The 18,900-nt window shown below is 34.9% G+C and overlaps 1 protein-coding gene across 2 annotated transcripts in view; it reads left to right on the forward strand.

Moving 5' to 3' along the window:
* The window catches only part of CDH7 (cadherin 7), an 80,794-nt gene extending 62,410 nt beyond the window's left edge, over positions 1–18,384 (forward strand). Inside the window, exons 8-12 of one of the 2 annotated variants that reach the window (XM_074899289.1) lie at positions 3,184–3,320; positions 5,253–5,374; positions 6,829–6,946; positions 8,984–9,235; positions 17,336–18,384. In XM_074899289.1, coding sequence (XP_074755390.1) covers positions 3,184–3,320; positions 5,253–5,374; positions 6,829–6,946; positions 8,984–9,235; positions 17,336–17,829 — 1,123 coding nt within the window. In that variant the 3' untranslated portion in view covers positions 17,830–18,384. Of the gene's footprint in view, positions 1–3,183; positions 3,321–5,252; positions 5,375–6,828; positions 6,947–8,262; positions 8,312–8,983; positions 9,236–17,335 lie in introns of those variants that run through there. The other variant, XM_074899290.1, reaches the window with a different exon arrangement.
* Positions 18,385–18,900: the final 516 nt, after the last annotated feature.

The raw sequence follows: 18,900 nt of genomic DNA on the forward strand, positions 1-18,900 counted from the left end.
AAACCAGAGTTACTTGTTACTTTTCTTATACAGAGCAGTAATATTAATTGTAAAAGGAACACACAAAGGATCTAGAGGGTAATACTTCTGACTCAGGAATTTTGTGAACTTAAACATCTGCAGGAGGAGGAACACATAATTAAAAGTTAGTACTAAGTTTCATTTGTTATTGTTTTTCATTTAGGGCATAGATAGAAAAGAATTTTACAGGTACAAAACTTGTTTCGATGTCACATTTTTTGATGATGTTAAATTTTTACTTGCATGCATTGAAGATTAACTTGGGACCTTAGTGTAGTTCTGTAATTTCTAAAGCAGCAGTCCTAAGTTGTAAAAATAAAGCATATGTTTCACTCCTAGAGGTGACATAAATGTTCTCTCTCTCTCTTTCATTATAGTTGCAACATATTCAAAATAGATGATTCCTATAATGTATAAACAAGTCCTAGATGGATGGTTGGCATGGGTTTCCTTGTGAAATTTATCTTTGCTGAGCTCTTTCATTGCTGTGGCAGTGTTTTCTGGCACTGATGTTAGCATCTGGTGTATAATGTCTGGTTTAGCAGAATCATGTAGGGTAGGATTAAATCCAGTTCCATAAATGAATTCTCCATGCTCAGAATGCTTTTGACTCCTGTGTAAACATAAGGATGAGTTATTGGCCTTGATGTGGTTAATTTTTACAATTCCAGCATAAAATGTAGTTAGATCACCAGCTCAGCTAACATCCTGAAGATTTCTGCTTCGAAGTTGTTTGGAATCCGAGAGGGAAAAAAAAAGAAACTTAGTGAGGGTTTATCTATACATTTACGAACCTGTTATGTACATTGTTGGGGATACTCACAGAGCATGTAATTTAAAGCTGTCCTGCATTTGCTATGATATACATCAGAGACAGATTCACCTAAAATTGTAATGTATTGAGGAGGATTAATGCATAATACTTTCCATGATCTATTTAAGAAGTTTAAATTATTAATCTGTAAATAACTATTCCAAATTCCAAACAGTGGTTTATATTTATATTGATTAAAAATTAGTTTGCTTACAATTCAGATAATGTTGAAACTACAAGATCAGTCACAATTAAAACTTTAACAATACTGGGGGGGGAAGTAATAAATATTTTGAAAATAAGAGGTTATTTCATATGGACCAGAGAACTACTGATGTTTGAACTAGGTTAAATAAGGGATTTAAAACTCCTGCAGCTCAAAGATTTTCAAGTATTAATGGCTGAAAGGAATTAAAAGATTAAAAATATTTATAAATATTTTTTAGAATATGAATATGCATACACTTGTAAATAAGATAAGGGAAACAACTTGTTTCCTATGCATAAAAGTAATTTTTCTTCTTGCTTCATAAGAATCTGTCATCCAATTTATAGAACTTGTTTGCTTTCCCTCCCTCCCTCCCTCCCTCCCTCTTCACTCCTTCCTTTCCTTTCTTTCCTTTTTCCACACTTCCTTTCTTTCCTTTTCTTCTTCTTCCTCCCTTCCCTTCTTCACTTCTTCCCCATTTCCCTTCCCCATTTCCCTTCCCTTCCCTTCCCTTCCCTTTTATTGTTTTCTTGCTTTCTTTTCCTTTTTCTTTCTCACCTCTCCCCCTTCTTTCCTTCTTAATTTCTTACTATATTTTAAAGAAAGGTCTTTGGCTCTTCAAATTGTGTAGTGATAGTGTTAATAATTGGAGATCTAAGGGTTGGCAGGAGATTGACTCCCAGCTACAGGGCCTGCCAAGATTGACTACATAGCAGAGATGACAAGCATAGTCTCATGGGGAAACCTGCCAGCCTCAAAACAGCTGAAGAACACTGCTGAACAAATAAATAATAGTGCTGGCATGAAATAAAGTAAAAAATGAACTACAGTTAACATAACATGAGGGAAAAATAGAAGAGAGAGAGCTCCTTAATCCATGAAAACTGCTGTTATTGTTGTTACAACTCTTTACTCTGGTTTCCCTCTCACTGTGACATAATGCGGTAAAACAATTCTAATTATGTAACAAGTGTCTGCTCTAAGATTTTGCAGCCAAGAGGGGTAGATAAAAACACAATAATACAACAAAGTAGAAGCTGTTATATTACAACACAGAAAAATCAAATAGTGATCATTAGATCACCATACCTGGGATCTAAGTCATAAGATCAGTATACCTGGAAAGTCCTGTTGTTTAACTATCTTCCATAATTATTTCCTGCCATGTTGTTTAAAGGATTTGGTAAACTTTTTATCAATAATCTAATGTATCATCAGTGTGACAGTATTTGTAATGATCAATTGTACAATTACAATTTGTAATTGTAATGATTTGAAATGAATCAGTCTGATTCAGACACTTTAATTCATCCTGAGTGTAGGGAAGTGCTCTGGAGTACATATTTGATCTAAATGAGAGTGCAAGAATCTGACCCAATATTAAATCGAATGTCAAGAATATTCCAGCTGTAAATCTGCCTAAGCAACTGTCCCTTTCTCTCAAAAGGATTATAAGCAAAACACTCACAGGCATTTTGACCTTTTCCCTTATGCTATTTTTTGTTTGCTAAGGAGCTCATTTCCCCTTCCTAAAACAAATTTGGAAGTAAAAGATATGTTAAGCCAAAGAGTTAAGGGCATGAGCCTATGTTTGTCTAACGACAGTAAAGCACCAGGAGCTGACAGTGATGACATGCAATCCCTTGACCTACTCTGCATCATCTTTCTTTTTTTTTCCCTGACCCTGGAGCTCTGGGTGACTCAGGGGCTCTTCTGCTGATGATAGAAAGCTCTGTGCTCAAACTGCCAGCCCCCGTGGGAGCAGTGCTAGGCTGGTACAACCATGTAGCAAACTTCCAACTCACCTTCTCCTTAGCTGGGGTTCAGGAGAATGCTATTCCATGAATAAATTAGTTTGCCTTACAGCAGAGAGGAAGAAAGGAAAGAGAGGGGAATAACTATAACTTCACTTAAGAGGATGCTGTGGGAACAGAGCCTACCACTGTCAGCCCAGGTCACTGTGTAACATTCACCTCTGCATACAGCTTTGCTGCTCTCAACACCCCAGAGAAACTGGACAAAACAAAGTTCAAAATGGGGAAAGAGTGGAAAAAGGAGCTCTCTAATGAGAAATCAATTAAACTTTTTCACAAGCTGTAACTGAACATGAATCAAAAGTTTTCTTTCATTCTTCACCTAGGTACTCGATAGATAGAAACACAGACCTGGAGAGGTATTTCAATATTGATGCCAACAGTGGAGTCATTACAACTGCCAAATCTTTGGACAGGGAAACTAATGCTGTTCATAATATCACAGTTTTGGCTATGGAGAGTCGTAAGTAACAATTTAAAGATTTTATAGTCTGTTTATGTGTAAAACTTCAGCTTGGCTGTGATCAGCTGCATTGAGAGAAATCATGACAGTTTCAAACCATAGAAGATTAAAAATATCTTTTTCCTCAATGCAAAAGACATCGATGTGATAAAACTTAAGAAATACAACAGATTAAGTATTTGCTTCTTCCTTTGCCTCACACCCTGCGTAGTCTTTTGACTTCTGAAAAACAAGTACAAAGGAAGATGAAATATGCTAAGTCAGCAGTCTCAACTGAAGTATCATTAGAGGAAAAGTGATACAGAGTATAGATGAGAGCAGTTAGCTCATCTTAGTGATGGCACTCACTTAGAGTTGATTGCTGTTGGTCAACCACAGCATTCTTAAAACTATGAAGGAAAGGGGATGTGAATGCTTCTGTGGTTTCAGCTTCCTGACTCTAAGGATATTTTGTACTTGGTATCTTTTCTGGTGTAAGATAAAAGGTGTTGAAGATTTGAGCACTTCAGGCACCTACAACAAAAATTCTGTTAATGCAAGTTTAAACCTAAAGCTCTGAATACATTCTGTGAAAAAATATATATATTTGCCTTTATGTCTGAAGGATTTATTTCTTCAAATTTTATCCTTATTACTGCTCTGTTGCGCTGTGAGAATAAAAGAGTTATCAGTTCTCTGGGCTGCTGTTTTCAAAATCTTCACTTCTTGTTTTCAATTAAGATAATTTAATGTTTAATGTGAAAACTAATGTTTATCATTTATTGTCTGTATTAATTTATCTTGTATTGTCAGGAGTAGAGTTTTTGTCTAGGAGGCCAGATTGGAAACCAAAATTTTTCCTGGGTAGTAACAAAACTGACAAGGTAGATAAGGGGTATACCTGACACAAGTAAGAATCTAGGAGCACAGATAATATCCTACAATGTTTTATTATATATTCACGACTGGTTTGGTTTTCATAAGCTTAGATCAGCAGAGAAAAAAGCTGGTATCAAAACTGATTACTCCTCTAGTATTTCACATGTGGAATAAAAAACCCAAACCAAACCAAGTGATCTACATTTGGATGTATTGCTTTAAGTACTTAGAATATTTACTGAAATGTGGTTTCAATACCCTATAAAAAGATAGATATGCATTTGAAGGTTTGTAGAGTTTTTTATTCTGCCTTGTTCCATCACTAATGTCATCACTTGCGGTAAAAAAAATAATGTAATTTCTCATTTCCTTGATCTAAACCAGAAGTGTTATCTAGCAAAATAATATAGCACACACTAATGTCTTTTATGATTTGTCAAAAAATATCTACTGTTTAAGATTAAATTATGACACTGGACCCAGAACAGATTAATATTTTGTCTAGAGATCTGCACCAGTTTAAGAATGTGATTCATATTTAAGGTGTTTAATATTTTAATGACAGTGTTAAAATACTTAGGTTTGTGCACTTTAAATAATTTGGGACTTGCTTGGAAATACAGCTTCCTCTTTCTTCTGTTATACATAACTGATGGAATTCTGATTTTAACTTCTTAATAGCCTGATCAATCTGAATTGCAACAAAAATATATTTAACCCATAATAACCATGCTATTCCTGAAATAGAAAGTGCTGTTCTGGCTAGCTATACCCCTTGGCAATGGTTTTACATCATCTTGCTCTTACATATGATGTGATTCAGTGCTGTGATTAATGAGTTAGATTTTCAGTTTATCCCTGAGAGTCAAATCTTTGTTTATGTTTTCCAGCTGCTTCAATTAAACTTTGTTTCCACTAGGTCTAGAAGATCAAGCCAAGACCTTACTTTGTCTTTCTAGTAGAGTTTGTAATTGATTTGACATGCATATGCAAAAGAATGAAAATGGAAAATGTACTGACCCAAAGAATAACTTCCAAGGATTTTGATTCTTTTGTTGGCTTATTTTCCTATAGAAAATCCAGCACAGATTGGGAGAGGTTATGTAGCCATCACTATCCTTGACATCAATGACAATGCTCCCGAGTTTGCCATGGAGTACGAGACAACTGTCTGTGAAAATGCTCAACCTGGTCAGGTATGACTTGTTAGGTTTTTATATTTTTTTTTTCAGATAGGAAGCAATTCCTTATGAAAGTCTGCTGGCTTTAAGATCAAATATAATCATCTTATGGCAGTAAAAATTATGTTTGTTGTGGAATACAAGGAAACACTAATCAAGCCCTAACATCTTCACCATAACTCTGAAGAGAAAGACTCAGGTATAAAAATTACTTGTTGAAGCTCTGTCTTTCTTACCGATTTAACTGACGCATTTTTCTAAACTCACTTCATTTTGAATAATATTAAGAATTCATACTGCCTCCTAATTTTTCTGGGAAGTGAGAAATCATAACACAGAAGTTATTCTGAGACTAAAGTCCTACCATGCCTAAAACAAGTATGCACTTTTATTTCCCTTAGGATGTATGGACCATAAGGCCACAATTTCTCAAGGGGGATGTTTTCCTACCATATTCTCCAGTGTTTTTAACTCCTTAAATGTCTTTCAAGTAGTCCCAGACTCAACTAAATGTATCTGATGTTGTTCATCCTTGGTGTCTCTCATATTTGGACTTTTCCTCTCTACTTTGTAAAACCTCAGAGAAAAAAAAAAAATCTAATTTTCTCTTCTCTCTCCCAGAAAACTAGTAGATGCTTCACCAACATAGATCCCAAATATTCCCTGGGCAACTTTACACTTCTGTGTTTTCTCCCAGACTATTGTCCTTCCTGTGGCAGGTGTTGATTATTGCACATTTCAAAATCACAGCATAATTTAAATCCTTAATGGAAAACACTGTGATTATTAGTTTATATTCATGTGAAACATAGAATATGCATGCCGTTATTGGAGTACCTGTTTGTTTTCCTGTGAGCTAGTCAGAAGAGTTAGTTCTGCATATTCATGTTTTATGAATTTTCAGCAAGTGACACTTTTTTATAGAGGCAGATTTTGACAGAGTTTTAGAAAATAAAACTGGAAAAAATAATGATGATAATAATAAAAAGAAATCACAGAAAATATTAGTATACTTATGACTTGGCTTTTTATTTGTCATGGTATTAAGAAAAACCCAACCAAAACCCAAAACAGAAACGTATATTAAAATGCTCAAAAGCATAATAATCTCCTTGTGAAAGTTTATATTGCTTGCAGCCACTGATAACTACATAAAGGGCATCCAGAAGATACAGTTCTTCCACTGTTATGTAGTTCATATTCCAAGCTCGGGTGAATGACAGGACCTAACTTTCTCACAGGCCCTGCAGGTCATTGCTTTTGGCCAATAAGGTTGGTAAAGGGAAGTAAAGAGCTGAGTAAAATTTTAGTTTTAATAGTGCCTGTTACAGGTTTAGGAAATTAGAAAACCAAAATGCAATATGAACAGGACTCAAGGGAGGGTTGATACTTTCATAGGTTATACAATGTACATGTATTTATGCTTCTTACCATTTCAAATAATGAAACCCCCATGTATCTCAAAACAGGTGATCCAAAAAATCAGTGCAATTGATAAAGATGACCCACCAAATGGCCATCAGTTCTACTTCAGTTTAACAGCAGAGGCAGCAAATAACCACAATTTTACCCTGCAGGACAACAAAGGTGAGGACATTTTGTTTGAGTAAATATTCACCACTAACACCTTTCATTTTGAATGTGTTGTGCTGATTATGACCTATGCAAACTTCTATTCTGGTAAGGACATAAACTAAACTACAGTGAGCTTCAGAAATAATTTTATCTACAGATTATTTGTCAAGGGAATTAAACTGCTGTTTGAATCATTTAAAGCCTTGAGCTAAGCAGAGCAGCTTCAAATCTTTCTTTTATTATTATTTTTTTTTTTTTCCCCAGAAATCATGCTTCTCACATTTTTTTCTTTGTATTTATAGGCTTTATCTAAATAAGATTTTACCTTGGGGCAGGGACTGAAAAACGTCCAGGGATTCATGTTTTATTACTATAAGTCAGGGAATAAAAAATAAGTGCATGGTAAATACATCTTTCCAGACAGTACACCACCTGTTGAAGAATGCTGTTGATAATGGAAGCTGCCTATGATATTTACACAGACTTCTTATGACTATTTCCCCAAAGACTTATGCAGACTCCCATTGACATCACGTTTCTATTAGTTAAAATGTCTGAGAACATGCTTCTAATTAGTGTTCTCATTAGCTGCACTGCATAATATGGCAGCTGGGCATGTATCAGTCAGTTTAGCTATTAGTTGTAGCAAATAAAACTGAATACACACTATGTTACTCCTGCATTGCACTTTTATGGATCAGTACTAAACTAGAGCTACAAAGTCATCCTTATTAATAAAGCAAGAAAAACAGACATATGGTGGACTAAAGGATGCTGTTTTTACAGACAGACTTTGAACAACATTCACTATGTATAACATGTGACCTTATAAAGTTCTCTCACACAGCTAGTTATTGCCTTACCCTGTGTATAGTTACTGACATGCTCGATTTTCTTCATATGAGCACCTTGCAGGTCAAAACTAAGGACTGTAATAGTAATAATGATCAAAACAATAAAAATGCATTAGAATAAGACTCTATTCAGAAGTCTTCTATTGTTAGAAAAACTGTGAACTATTTAATGAAAAGGCAGATCCTCTTCCAGAGAACTTAACATGAGAAAAAACTAATAATGTGCTTTGGCAACACCAGTAAAGTCAGTGGAATTACAGGTTGCAGCAGCAGTTGCCTCTTTCAATGATAATTAATTATATGCATATCTCATATGATTCTATATGAAGAAGTGTTTGCATATTTTACCAGATCAGTCATAATAGATGACACAGTAAGATAACTTTACAGGGCTATTGATATACCTGTCGATAAATAGATAGATAAATAGATAGACAGACAGATCAACCGACCGACCTTTTCTATACATTCTAGGAGATGTAACTCCCTACCTCTCAGGAGCTGTCAACCTGTATTGAACACAGTGAGTTTTGCACATATTTTCTGGAACACATGGACTTTCTAATCACACAAGTCACAGCAGTGTTGAATCACACATTTCAGACTGATTATATTAGTCATCTTGACTCTCTTATGAGTCTGAAAACAAGTGCATGTCTTTTTTACATGTGCAATTACCTGTATTTGTGCACCAACTGGATTTTTTTTTACATTAAAAAAATATTTTATTGGTCTTCAGAACTTATTCTCCTATTAATATGTTAATCCCTTCCGCTAATATGCTATCTATGTCTGTAAATAATTGAAATAGATCCATGGAAATTAGACCTGAAACAGGTATGCAGATTCTTAATCTGATCACTGAAGGGTAATTTTTTCTTTTTTATAACAATCTCATCTTCAACTACCTATCAAGAGTGTGCAACTGCGATCTTAAGTAAAACGAAATAAACCTCTGCAGTTACAATTCTGGAACAGTCTTTCATAGAAAAGAAAAATCTTTTCCTGTAGTTTGGTATAATTTCTCAGCTGATTCTATCTCTACAGCTTCAAAAATATATGACCAGGAAAGGTGAGCTTGTTGAAATACCATAAATGTGTTTATGAAGTCTTTTAAGCAAAAGACTGTATTATTTAAAATTTTGTTTTAGAAATGTCATGTATTTTATATTTATCTTTTTATTCCTTTACCTAGATAACACTGCAACAGTATTAACCAGAAGAAATGGGTTCCGAAGACAGGAACAGTCTGTTTTCTACTTGCCAATATTCATTGTGGACAGTGGATCACCTTCACTTAGTAGCACTAATACCCTCACCATCAGAGTCTGTGATTGTGATGCAGATGGTATTGCTCAGACATGCAATGCAGAAGCATATATCTTGCCTGCAGGACTTAGCACTGGAGCTCTGATAGCAATATTGGCTTGTGTCCTGACACTGCTAGGTATGTCTTCTTCCTGTTACCCTTATATTCTGATCAATGTATAGTAGCAAAAGATATGTGTGTGTATATATATATTTATGTATATGAGCTTCAACACACACACACAAACACACACACACACGATTTCTCTAAACATGGACATCTAACATTCCAGGCAGAACAGCATTCTGTATCATGAATCGCACAAAATCTTTAGTTTGGGATTTTCAAGTTCAGATACTTAGTTTCTATATCAAGCTGTCTCCATATGTATATATGAAAAAATAGTAAAAGAAAAAAAGATCACTTCCATCAAATATAATATTTAAGAGATAAACTATGCAGTTTACAGAAGTATTTGGTTTAACAGACTCACCATATAACCAGTATCAGTGTGTCCCATTTTCAGAGATATAACTATTTTTAAACATTTATTGATTTGCATAGAACAAAAGACATTCAGAAAATATAACAGGTGCAATCTACTGACGGGAATCATTTAATTGAACATTTTTTACACAATGATCTTTTGTTAATTCTGCAACTGGTAGCACAGTTGAATTTTATGTGGTCTAGTAAAACTGCAAGTAGATAAAAGACAGTGGAAAACAGTGGAGCAATGTCAACATGTTAGTTTGGTTAACATTTCTCATTTCATGCCTAGTCCTTAAACAAAATGACTACATGCTGTTAGTAAAGGCCCAAATCAAGGAGCAAAGATGAAGGATCATCCTGCATCTACACGTTGCAGGATGCAGGTGAGCAAAAGTGCAGTTTTGCTTATTGTCAGACAGTTGACATGCTAACAAGGGTATCAATTCAGCACACAAGAATTTTCTTGAGTGTTGTTACCAATTGAGAGATTTTTCTATTCCCTGTCTGGATATACCAGCTTAAGGGAAAGGGGAAGGCCATAGTCTCCTCAGTTTGGTATAAACCCAATGGTGATATATTTGTCACTGTTATCCAAGTAATTTGAACAGGTCAAATCAAGAGACTTTTGTGCACACTCCTGTTCATGGCAGTGTTTCAACAATGTGTAGATTTCTCTTCTTATTGACTTAAATTCACCTCACTGTAAACCATTAGAAGGAAATATCCCTTTTGATACAAACATTTCTAAAGGACTCAAAAAAAGGAAATTCTCTTGTACTGTTGTTACTGAGTAAGGAAAATCACTACCTCTGCAATGAACCCAGCTATAAGAGGTGGCATTTCCAGAGTTACTCATCTTTGTGACAAAAAACCCTAACAACATAAGATTGTTTAAACTCAACTCATGGTTAGGCCTAGGTTTAAGGAGAAATGAAAGGAAATGATTGACAAAAGTTTTAATGAACACTTTTAAAGTGCCATTTCTCTAGTAGCATTTATAGGTCATTTATACACCCAAATGAACTTTATTTGGACATGAAACTAATGGTAGAGTTCAAAAAGATATACAAAACATTCTGTCATGTAAACGGGCATTGACATCAGTGGAAAAACACTGATTTAAAACTTTGGTCCAAAGGACTTCAGAAGAAAAATTCTGCAACAATAACAATTCATTTAATCTGAAATTGAAATGTCACTATTTCTGTTATATATAAAAAGGGAGTTTCAGAAGATTACATGAGAAACTATTTTAGATACAATGCAGCCTGGCCTGAGCATAAGTTTTTCTTAAATAAGAGCCATGTATCTTAAAGAAGGGCATTGAGTGGAGACATAGCATGTTACCAGGCAATAACTTGCTTATTTTACTCAGTTCAAATAAAACAATAAATCAAGAAATCTGAGTTTTTATTCTGGTCATTTTTAGAGTGTGCCGAACAAACATCTGGCAAAGAATTGAAGATAAGCTCTCTGAACATAGTGTTCAAACAACAGGATGTGCACTGAAAATGAATCTTGCATATGACTGTTTTACCATTAATTTTATTTGTCGAAGAATTGGACATCCAAATTCAGCTGTCTGAATTTATCACCACTGTTGATCGAAACATACAATTGTATGTGCTTTCATCACTTCCAATCTAAACTGTTCCTTTTGAGTACAGTTCAAAACTGCAGGAACTGTTTAGGCTGCATCGGTATGCTAATCCTGGCTTTGAGTCTTGCATTTTGGTACTGTATCCTGCTGCTGATTTGTTCCCAGGCAGCTGCCAGTCTTCACAAGGAAGAGGTGTTTAAGCATCACTGCTGACCAGTGAAAAAACCCCAGTCGAGTGTCGTTGCTTGTCTGGTCCCAGAGCCTTTCTTCTTCTCTCATTTGATCCTAGAAGACATTTTCTGGGATCAGCTGAATGGTAGTACTGCTAGGAATTTACTTTTTCCTTTTCCCTTTATTTTTTCACATCCATTCTTGAGAAAAAAATCCTGAAGATCCCCTAGCACAGCATAAAAATAGGCTTTAGCTGCTGGCAAGTGGTTCCAGGGCTGGGACCAAGGGATGAACCTTTTTGTGTAAGAGTTTATCAGTGAAAAGAGGAGACAGGCTACTTAAGCAAAATTTTTTTTTTTGACCCAAGGTTAATATTCAGTGCAAATCCAGTCACATTCATCAATGTCATCATCTCAACTTGAGTGCCAGTTGTAAAGGGGAGGAAGCATGAGATTTGCGGAAATGTCATGGATACATACATTCTGGCACTAGTATCTTGAATTCTCAACAAGGTCTTGTCTTCTTAAAGTTAGTATGATGTACATTGATACTTGTTCTTACCCTGTGCAACACTTTGTCTAATAAATAAGCATTTTTCTTAATCAAAGCTTAGATTGTCCCAGTAGGATTTCTTAGTCTTATTATTTTTACTTAAGCAATCAATCAGTTTCCTATAAGCATAATGTTTTCACTGGTGCTAAGAAGGAAGAATGTTACTAAAGCATACTAATTAATTATAATTGTGCATAACATGGTGTAGACTATTTTTTTCAAAATAAATAATTTTTAAAAATGAAAAACTTTTTACCAAAATCTTTTTTCTCTCCTCATATTGACTGATAGAGATTAAATTCTGGATTTTATTCCACAAGAAAGTTCCAGTACTTTGTTAATTACTGAAAATAGCTTTATAATTATTCACTCTGCAGTTATGCTACATTTAAAAGAAACAATTTAAAAAAAAAAAAAAACAAAACCAAACAACTGTCATTTATTCTATTAAAAAGCATATGAAAAGCTAGTTTGTATTAATTTTAGACTGTACATTATTTTTAGAGTAGTAGGAATTTCTTAAATCCTGTGAAAATTATATGGTAATTAAATTCAAAGTAATTTGTTTTTCAGTTAGCATCTTTCAGGCACAAGAACTGCTTTTTTAACAAGTATTTAGCATAAAATGTGTACATAAAATCACAAAAAAAATGTATGTTCACCTGTAGATAACATAATCATATTTCAGAGGTTAAAGATATTCTTTGTATTGAAACAATGGAAAGCTAGATTGACATATGCTTTTTCATTATTTTTATCTTCCATGTTTCTGAATATAATCTATTAGAACCACCTGTTTTCTTAGAAACACTACAGAAAGCCTCCTAGTAGTGTGGTACTAGACTTTACTAGTTAATAATACATTGATTAAACCTCAAAATACAAATTTAAATTATTCTTTTTCAGTTGAAAGGCAAGGAATTTTTTATTATTATCACAATACCTAAAAGAACCCAATTTTATCAGAACACATAAATGTGTGATTAATAAACAAGAAACCGTCTTAATCATAAGGAACTTATTCTCTAAATAAATAAAATGTTTACAGAATGTGATTATGTAGTATGTGTGGGGTTTGGTCTTGCAGTTTTAAAATTGATAATTCCATAACTGTTTTAATTTGGAGGTATCCAAAAGATGGAGAGCTGCCAGTCAGAGAGGGACCTGGGGGTGTTGATTGACAGCTGGCTGAACAGGAGCCAGCAGTGTGCCCAGGTGGCCAAGAAGGCCAATGGCATCCTGGCTTGTGTCAGCAATAGCGTGGCCAGCAGGGACAGGGAAGGGATCTGACCCCTGTACTCGGCACTGGTGAGGCCGCCCCTCGATTCCTGTGTTCAGTTTTGGGCCCCTCACTACAAAAAGGACATTGAATGACTCGAGCGTGTCCAGAGAAGGGCAACGAAGCTGGTGCAGGGTCTGGAGCACAGGTCGTACGAGGAGCGGCTGAGGGAACTGGGGGTGTTTAGTCTGGAGAAGAGGAGGCTGAGGGGAGACCTCATGGCCCTCTACAGCTACCTGAGAGGAGGTTGCAGAGAACTGGGGATGCGTCTCTTTAACCTAGTAGTATGTGGCAGGACAAGAGGTAAAGGCCTCAAGTTGCATCAGGGAAGGTTTAGACTGGATATTAGGAAGCATTTCTTTCCAGAATGGGTTGTTAGGTGTTGGAATGGGCTGCCCAGGGAGGTGGTGGAGTCCCCATCCCTGGAGGTGTTTAAGAGTAGAGTCGACATAACGCTGAGTGATATGTTGTAGTTGAGAACTGCCAATGTTAGGTTAATGGTCGGACTCAGTGATCTTCAAGGTCTTTTCCAACCTTGATGATTCTGTGAAATTAGAAGGTGATTGAGTAAGCAATGCAGAAGGTGTTTTCTGAAAGTTATAGAGCCTATTAGAGTCACTCAATGTGAACATTTAAAGGTCAAATTTCTTTTGCAAATATCAATCCAGACTGATTAAACAACAGTTATATATGAAGTTTGTTAAATGGGAATTAAATGCACATTTCCTGGGTCTTGGCCTCTGTAATCCCCAAATCTTATCTGACTGTACTGACAACTTCAAGGTATATCTAAAAAGGTTATTAGTGTGCTGCTTAGATGGCTGAATATCTCCAGTCATCAGCTTCATGAATCATGACACACCTAAGGCAGAAACCAATGTGCAGATTTGCTTGCACCTGATGCAGCTTATTGCTATAGTAAATGCCAGGCTTAGGGGTGTAGAGTATAAACAGCATGATCCCAGGTTGTCTCAGTGCTTTTATGGCTTCCTTACAACTATGTTGCTGTTGCCCTGCGTACAAAAGGAAAAATTAATACTAAAACAGAGAAATATGCTTAGGTGACCTAAACCTGACTTTTTACCAGATCATACCAAAATGGAAATTTCATAATAATTCCGTAAAGCAAAATGGTAAAGCAAAAATCCACTCATGTCTTTAAAGGTGTTTGTTTAAAGACTAATTCAGGTGAACTGAAACTACTGATATTATCATGACACCTATACTGACAGAAGCATAAAACTATGTATTACCACAACTAAAAGAAATAAAAATGACATTTTCTCTTGGCTATTGTACCTGTTAAGCAAAATCAACATTTCTAATAATTCAGGTAAACCAGAACTAAAAGGTTAGTTTAGTTCTACCTTTATTAGCTGGGTTTATTTAAACTTTATAATTAGTTACTTCTAATACAGATTGGTTTATTTATTTGCTAAATGACATACAAAATCAGTATTGCCATTTCATGTCTTTAGGATGAGTTTGGTGTACCAGTATCAAGCCAAACTAGAGGCCTCAATGTGCAATATATATGGCCATAAAGCTTTTTCATTATATTACTTCTTCACTAAAAAGCATAAAATTAGGTTTTCTCGATGTTCAGCCAGTCACTAATTACTGACTTAATCTCTGCTTTTGTTATAAAAAACCCCCAACGTCATGACTTAATGACAAATGGATAAACTTTAAAACCATTTGCACTTGATTTAGTTATCAGTGAAATTTGTTTGGGGCTTGTATTCATCGTCAGTTCCTGCAATGCAGCTAAAGCTTTGTTCATTTAGAGGTTAAATTTTATTGTTCATAGCTGTTGGAAAGGCTAGAAATTAATAATCTCATAAAGCCATCTAAATGCTAAAATGTTTAACCTTTAGAAAGACTCTATATTTTTCTTGGCTTCAAGCAAGTGTGAGATGTACAAGGAATATTATATAGAACACTCATTGTATCCCAATTTTTATTGTACCTTTAGGTGGACTTGCCCACTAAGTTTCAGATTTTTCACTTATTAGCAAGTATTTAACTTTTAAATTGAACTATGTTAACAGAGACAGTGGTGTGAAAATGCATTTACACTTGAGTAAAGGAAATTATTAGCTGCTTACTTATATAGCAATAAAAATTGTGGCAGTAAATGTTAAAAAAAATTATGTCAATAGCAATCCTGGCTTAAATGTATATTTGTACTGTCAGCAAGCTAATTGTCTTTCACTTTAAAATATATTTTATAATAAGGAAAAATATTAAAAGTGGAGTGCAATTGTTGTCTCTGATGACAATTTTATGTTCTCTGCTGTATAATTTGCAGCTCAATTTGTATTATACAAATATCAGAATGTTTTGAAATTTTACAAAAGCCATTTTAAAGGTCAACATCTTATACTGTCAAACTGCTTATGTAAATATCGTTCCAAGCAAAATGTCCCAAACTAGTGGCTTCTGAATTCAATACATAAAGCATGAATAAGAGAGATGCCAGGGGCAAAAAAGTGAGAGTGATGCTGATGCTGCAGTAGTATAGAGTCACAAGGCATCTGTTAGTAAATGGATCATTAGATGTGTGCCTGGTAGCTACTGAAAAAAGGGGAAAAATATTGCCTAAGATATTCGTCAAAAAGTTTAGAAAAAAAGAGAACTTGCTCCACTTTTAATTTTAGACATGCATGGCTCCAAATGAAAATAGAAAGAATTGCAGAAAGTCTACCTTTGAAATCATCCCATGCTTTACCCAATTACAAAGAGTACGATAACTTCCATAGACATACGATACAGTTTTCTGCATACATAGTTTCTGAATTACTGATTTATTCTAATCAAGTGATCCCAATATTGAATCATGCCTCATGATCACTAGATTAACATTGATTTTAAGAATTCCTTCATGAAAAGGAGGGCTTTTCAAGAATGGCAGTCCTACATCATACAATTTATGGAGGCCATTTTAGAGACTACCTAGGGAAGCTCAAGCGTAATTTTAGCTATATCACTTTTGCTTTTCCATATGTTTCTCCAGCATTTATTTGGCATATCAAAGTACTGTAAGTAAAGATTCCAAACCTTAGACATATGAATGCATATAATCAGATATTCTTAAGATTAAAAATAAACATAAAATCAGAAGAGATTAATTGAATGTGGAATGACACTTTTCAACGTACTGTTATTTTTACAGTCATAGCAATGCTTGTTATCTTCTAGGAGTATCATTAACTCAACAAATGTTATCCAGATGCTACGATATAGTATTAATCATTTTCTAGGAGGATGAATCACACTTCATTATGTCCCACAGATGGGTGGAATATTCATATTACTGGTTCCATATATTGTGTGTCAGCAATGATGTTTCTCTACCAAAACTGTGTTTGAACAAGAGCAGCCTTGTGTTAATTTCTCCCAGTTATTTTGGCTATAACTGCAGTTTAGTATTAGCTTTCAATTTTAAAGAAATTTTAAGGATTAAATTTTAAAAAACAATTACTTTTTCTAGCACTGGCTGATCCAATAAACTTCAGTTCTAGCAGTTCTCATTAGATGTAATACATAAACTGCAAGTACAGTACTTTGCACTTTATAGAAAAGTGAGATCTATATAGAGATACTTCTAATCCATGAACTAAGACAGTCTTATTTTACACATTGCTTAACAATTCCGTGTTCTCCAATCTACGATTTTTTTAATTTTTTTTTTTTTTTTTTTCAACAGAGATTGGCCATATACTTTAATTTAGTCACTTCCCAAATCATGGTTGTTAAATTCTATTCAGTGACTTTATGAATGTACTTTTATCACTTGGGCAATTAAGAGTTCAGGAAAAGGTCTTTTTTGTATTTCATGGCTGTGAGATTGTAATAGTCAGACTGAACCAGTCCTAAAATTTATGTTTAGCGGACAGCATAGGATATAGAATTAGAGATGAAGACGTTAATCCAGAATGGTTTTGGAAATAGATTCTTTAACATCTATAAAGCTTATGGTTTAAAAGCTGTTTCAAAACCTGCTAGGTTTCAGATGTAACTTTATAAACTGCCTGCTATATCCTTGGGTCTTTGTCATATAAATTAATGAGTACTTTCACCACTAGGAAAAGAAATGAGAAAACTTCAGCATTGCTAAAACTCTGGTCTTTCTGTGTTCCAGTTCTTGTCTTGCTGATTGTCACCATGAGACGACGAAAAAAAGAGCCCCTCATTTTTGATGAAGAGAGAGATATCAGAGAGAACATTGTCAGGTATGATGATGAGGGTGGTGGAGAAGAAGACACTGAGGCTTTTGACATGGCTGCCTTGAGAAACCTCAACATCATCAGAGACACCAAGACCAGAAGGGATGTGACACCTGAGATTCAGTTCTTGAGCAGACCAACTTTTAAAAGCATCCCAGATAATGTTATATTTAGGGAATTTATCTGGGAAAGACTAAAAGAAGCTGACGTGGACCCCTGTGCGCCACCCTACGACTCCCTGCAGACATATGCATTTGAAGGGAATGGCTCGGTGGCAGAGTCACTCAGTTCTTTAGATTCGATCAGCTCAAACTCTGACCAGAACTACGATTACCTCAGTGACTGGGGTCCTCGCTTTAAACGGCTTGCAGATATGTATGGGACTGGACCAGAGTGCTTATACTCATAGCCTTGGAACCTTTCTCTGAAAATGCACTGAAGAATACTAAAACAGAAAACTTAACCTTACAGACTGAAGAAAGTTGTAAATATTTCTCCATTTTTAACCTTTTAGGTTTTTTTGCCTTGGTGGAACATATCTTCATTAGACTTGTCCTAGGGACTGCACTGACCACACAGAATATGAGCATTTGGTGGCATTTTTGATAAAATGAAATGCTCAGCCACGTTCAAATAGATAGCAACCCTCAGATACCTGCAGAGGCAACTCACTTTTAAGAGTATCTTATGCACTGTGACCTCAATGAGCCAGTGATACTTTGTAGATGCTTTAGCACTATTGCTATATCTAGAACAGAGTCTCTAGTATGAGATAAGCATAAGAAGAGACAAATTTATAAAATAAAATATAGAATTCAATAAAAGTTTACAATGTATATTTACAGATGCAAGGTTTTTTTAATAAATTGTCTTGACAGTGTTGCATGCAGATTGCTAGGGAAAAAGCAGTACAGACATGAAAACAGAATCTCAGAAGATAACTTTTTTTTTTTTTTTTTTTTTTTTTTTTGCTTCTCTCTGTTCTCAGAGCTATTTAATTAGAAGTCTATAATTTTCTGGGTAGATTTATGAAAAATTACTGTTTATACTAAGAAATTCCATAATGTTTATCAATGTATTGAAGCAGTTTACAGACCACATAAAATGAGAAAAATGGAGGGATATTCTTATGGTTGAAAAATTCTGTGATGCCCATGTAGGTATAGAAAAGATGTTGCTATCTATTTGCTATTTTTTATTATCTCTTCTGATTTGTACAGGAGAATTTATCCTTTTTTATTATTATTTGACATAAAGTATTATATTTATTTTGGAGCTCCAATCTCCACTAAATTCAGGTCCATTTTACTGCCTCATGGTATTAGACTTATCGGAACATGCTGATTTTTCTCCAGTCTCAGATAAATGTAGGAAATGAAGCATGGAAATGGAGAAATTACACTAAAGCAATCTTGCCCACCATTCATCTCTCAGAAAGGAGAGCAGCTCCAAGGACATGTAGTTGTTCTTCTGAGCCATT

This window comes from Athene noctua, chromosome 2 (assembly GCF_965140245.1).
Source record: "Athene noctua chromosome 2, bAthNoc1.hap1.1, whole genome shotgun sequence".
Taxonomy (NCBI): Eukaryota; Metazoa; Chordata; class Aves; order Strigiformes; family Strigidae; genus Athene; species Athene noctua.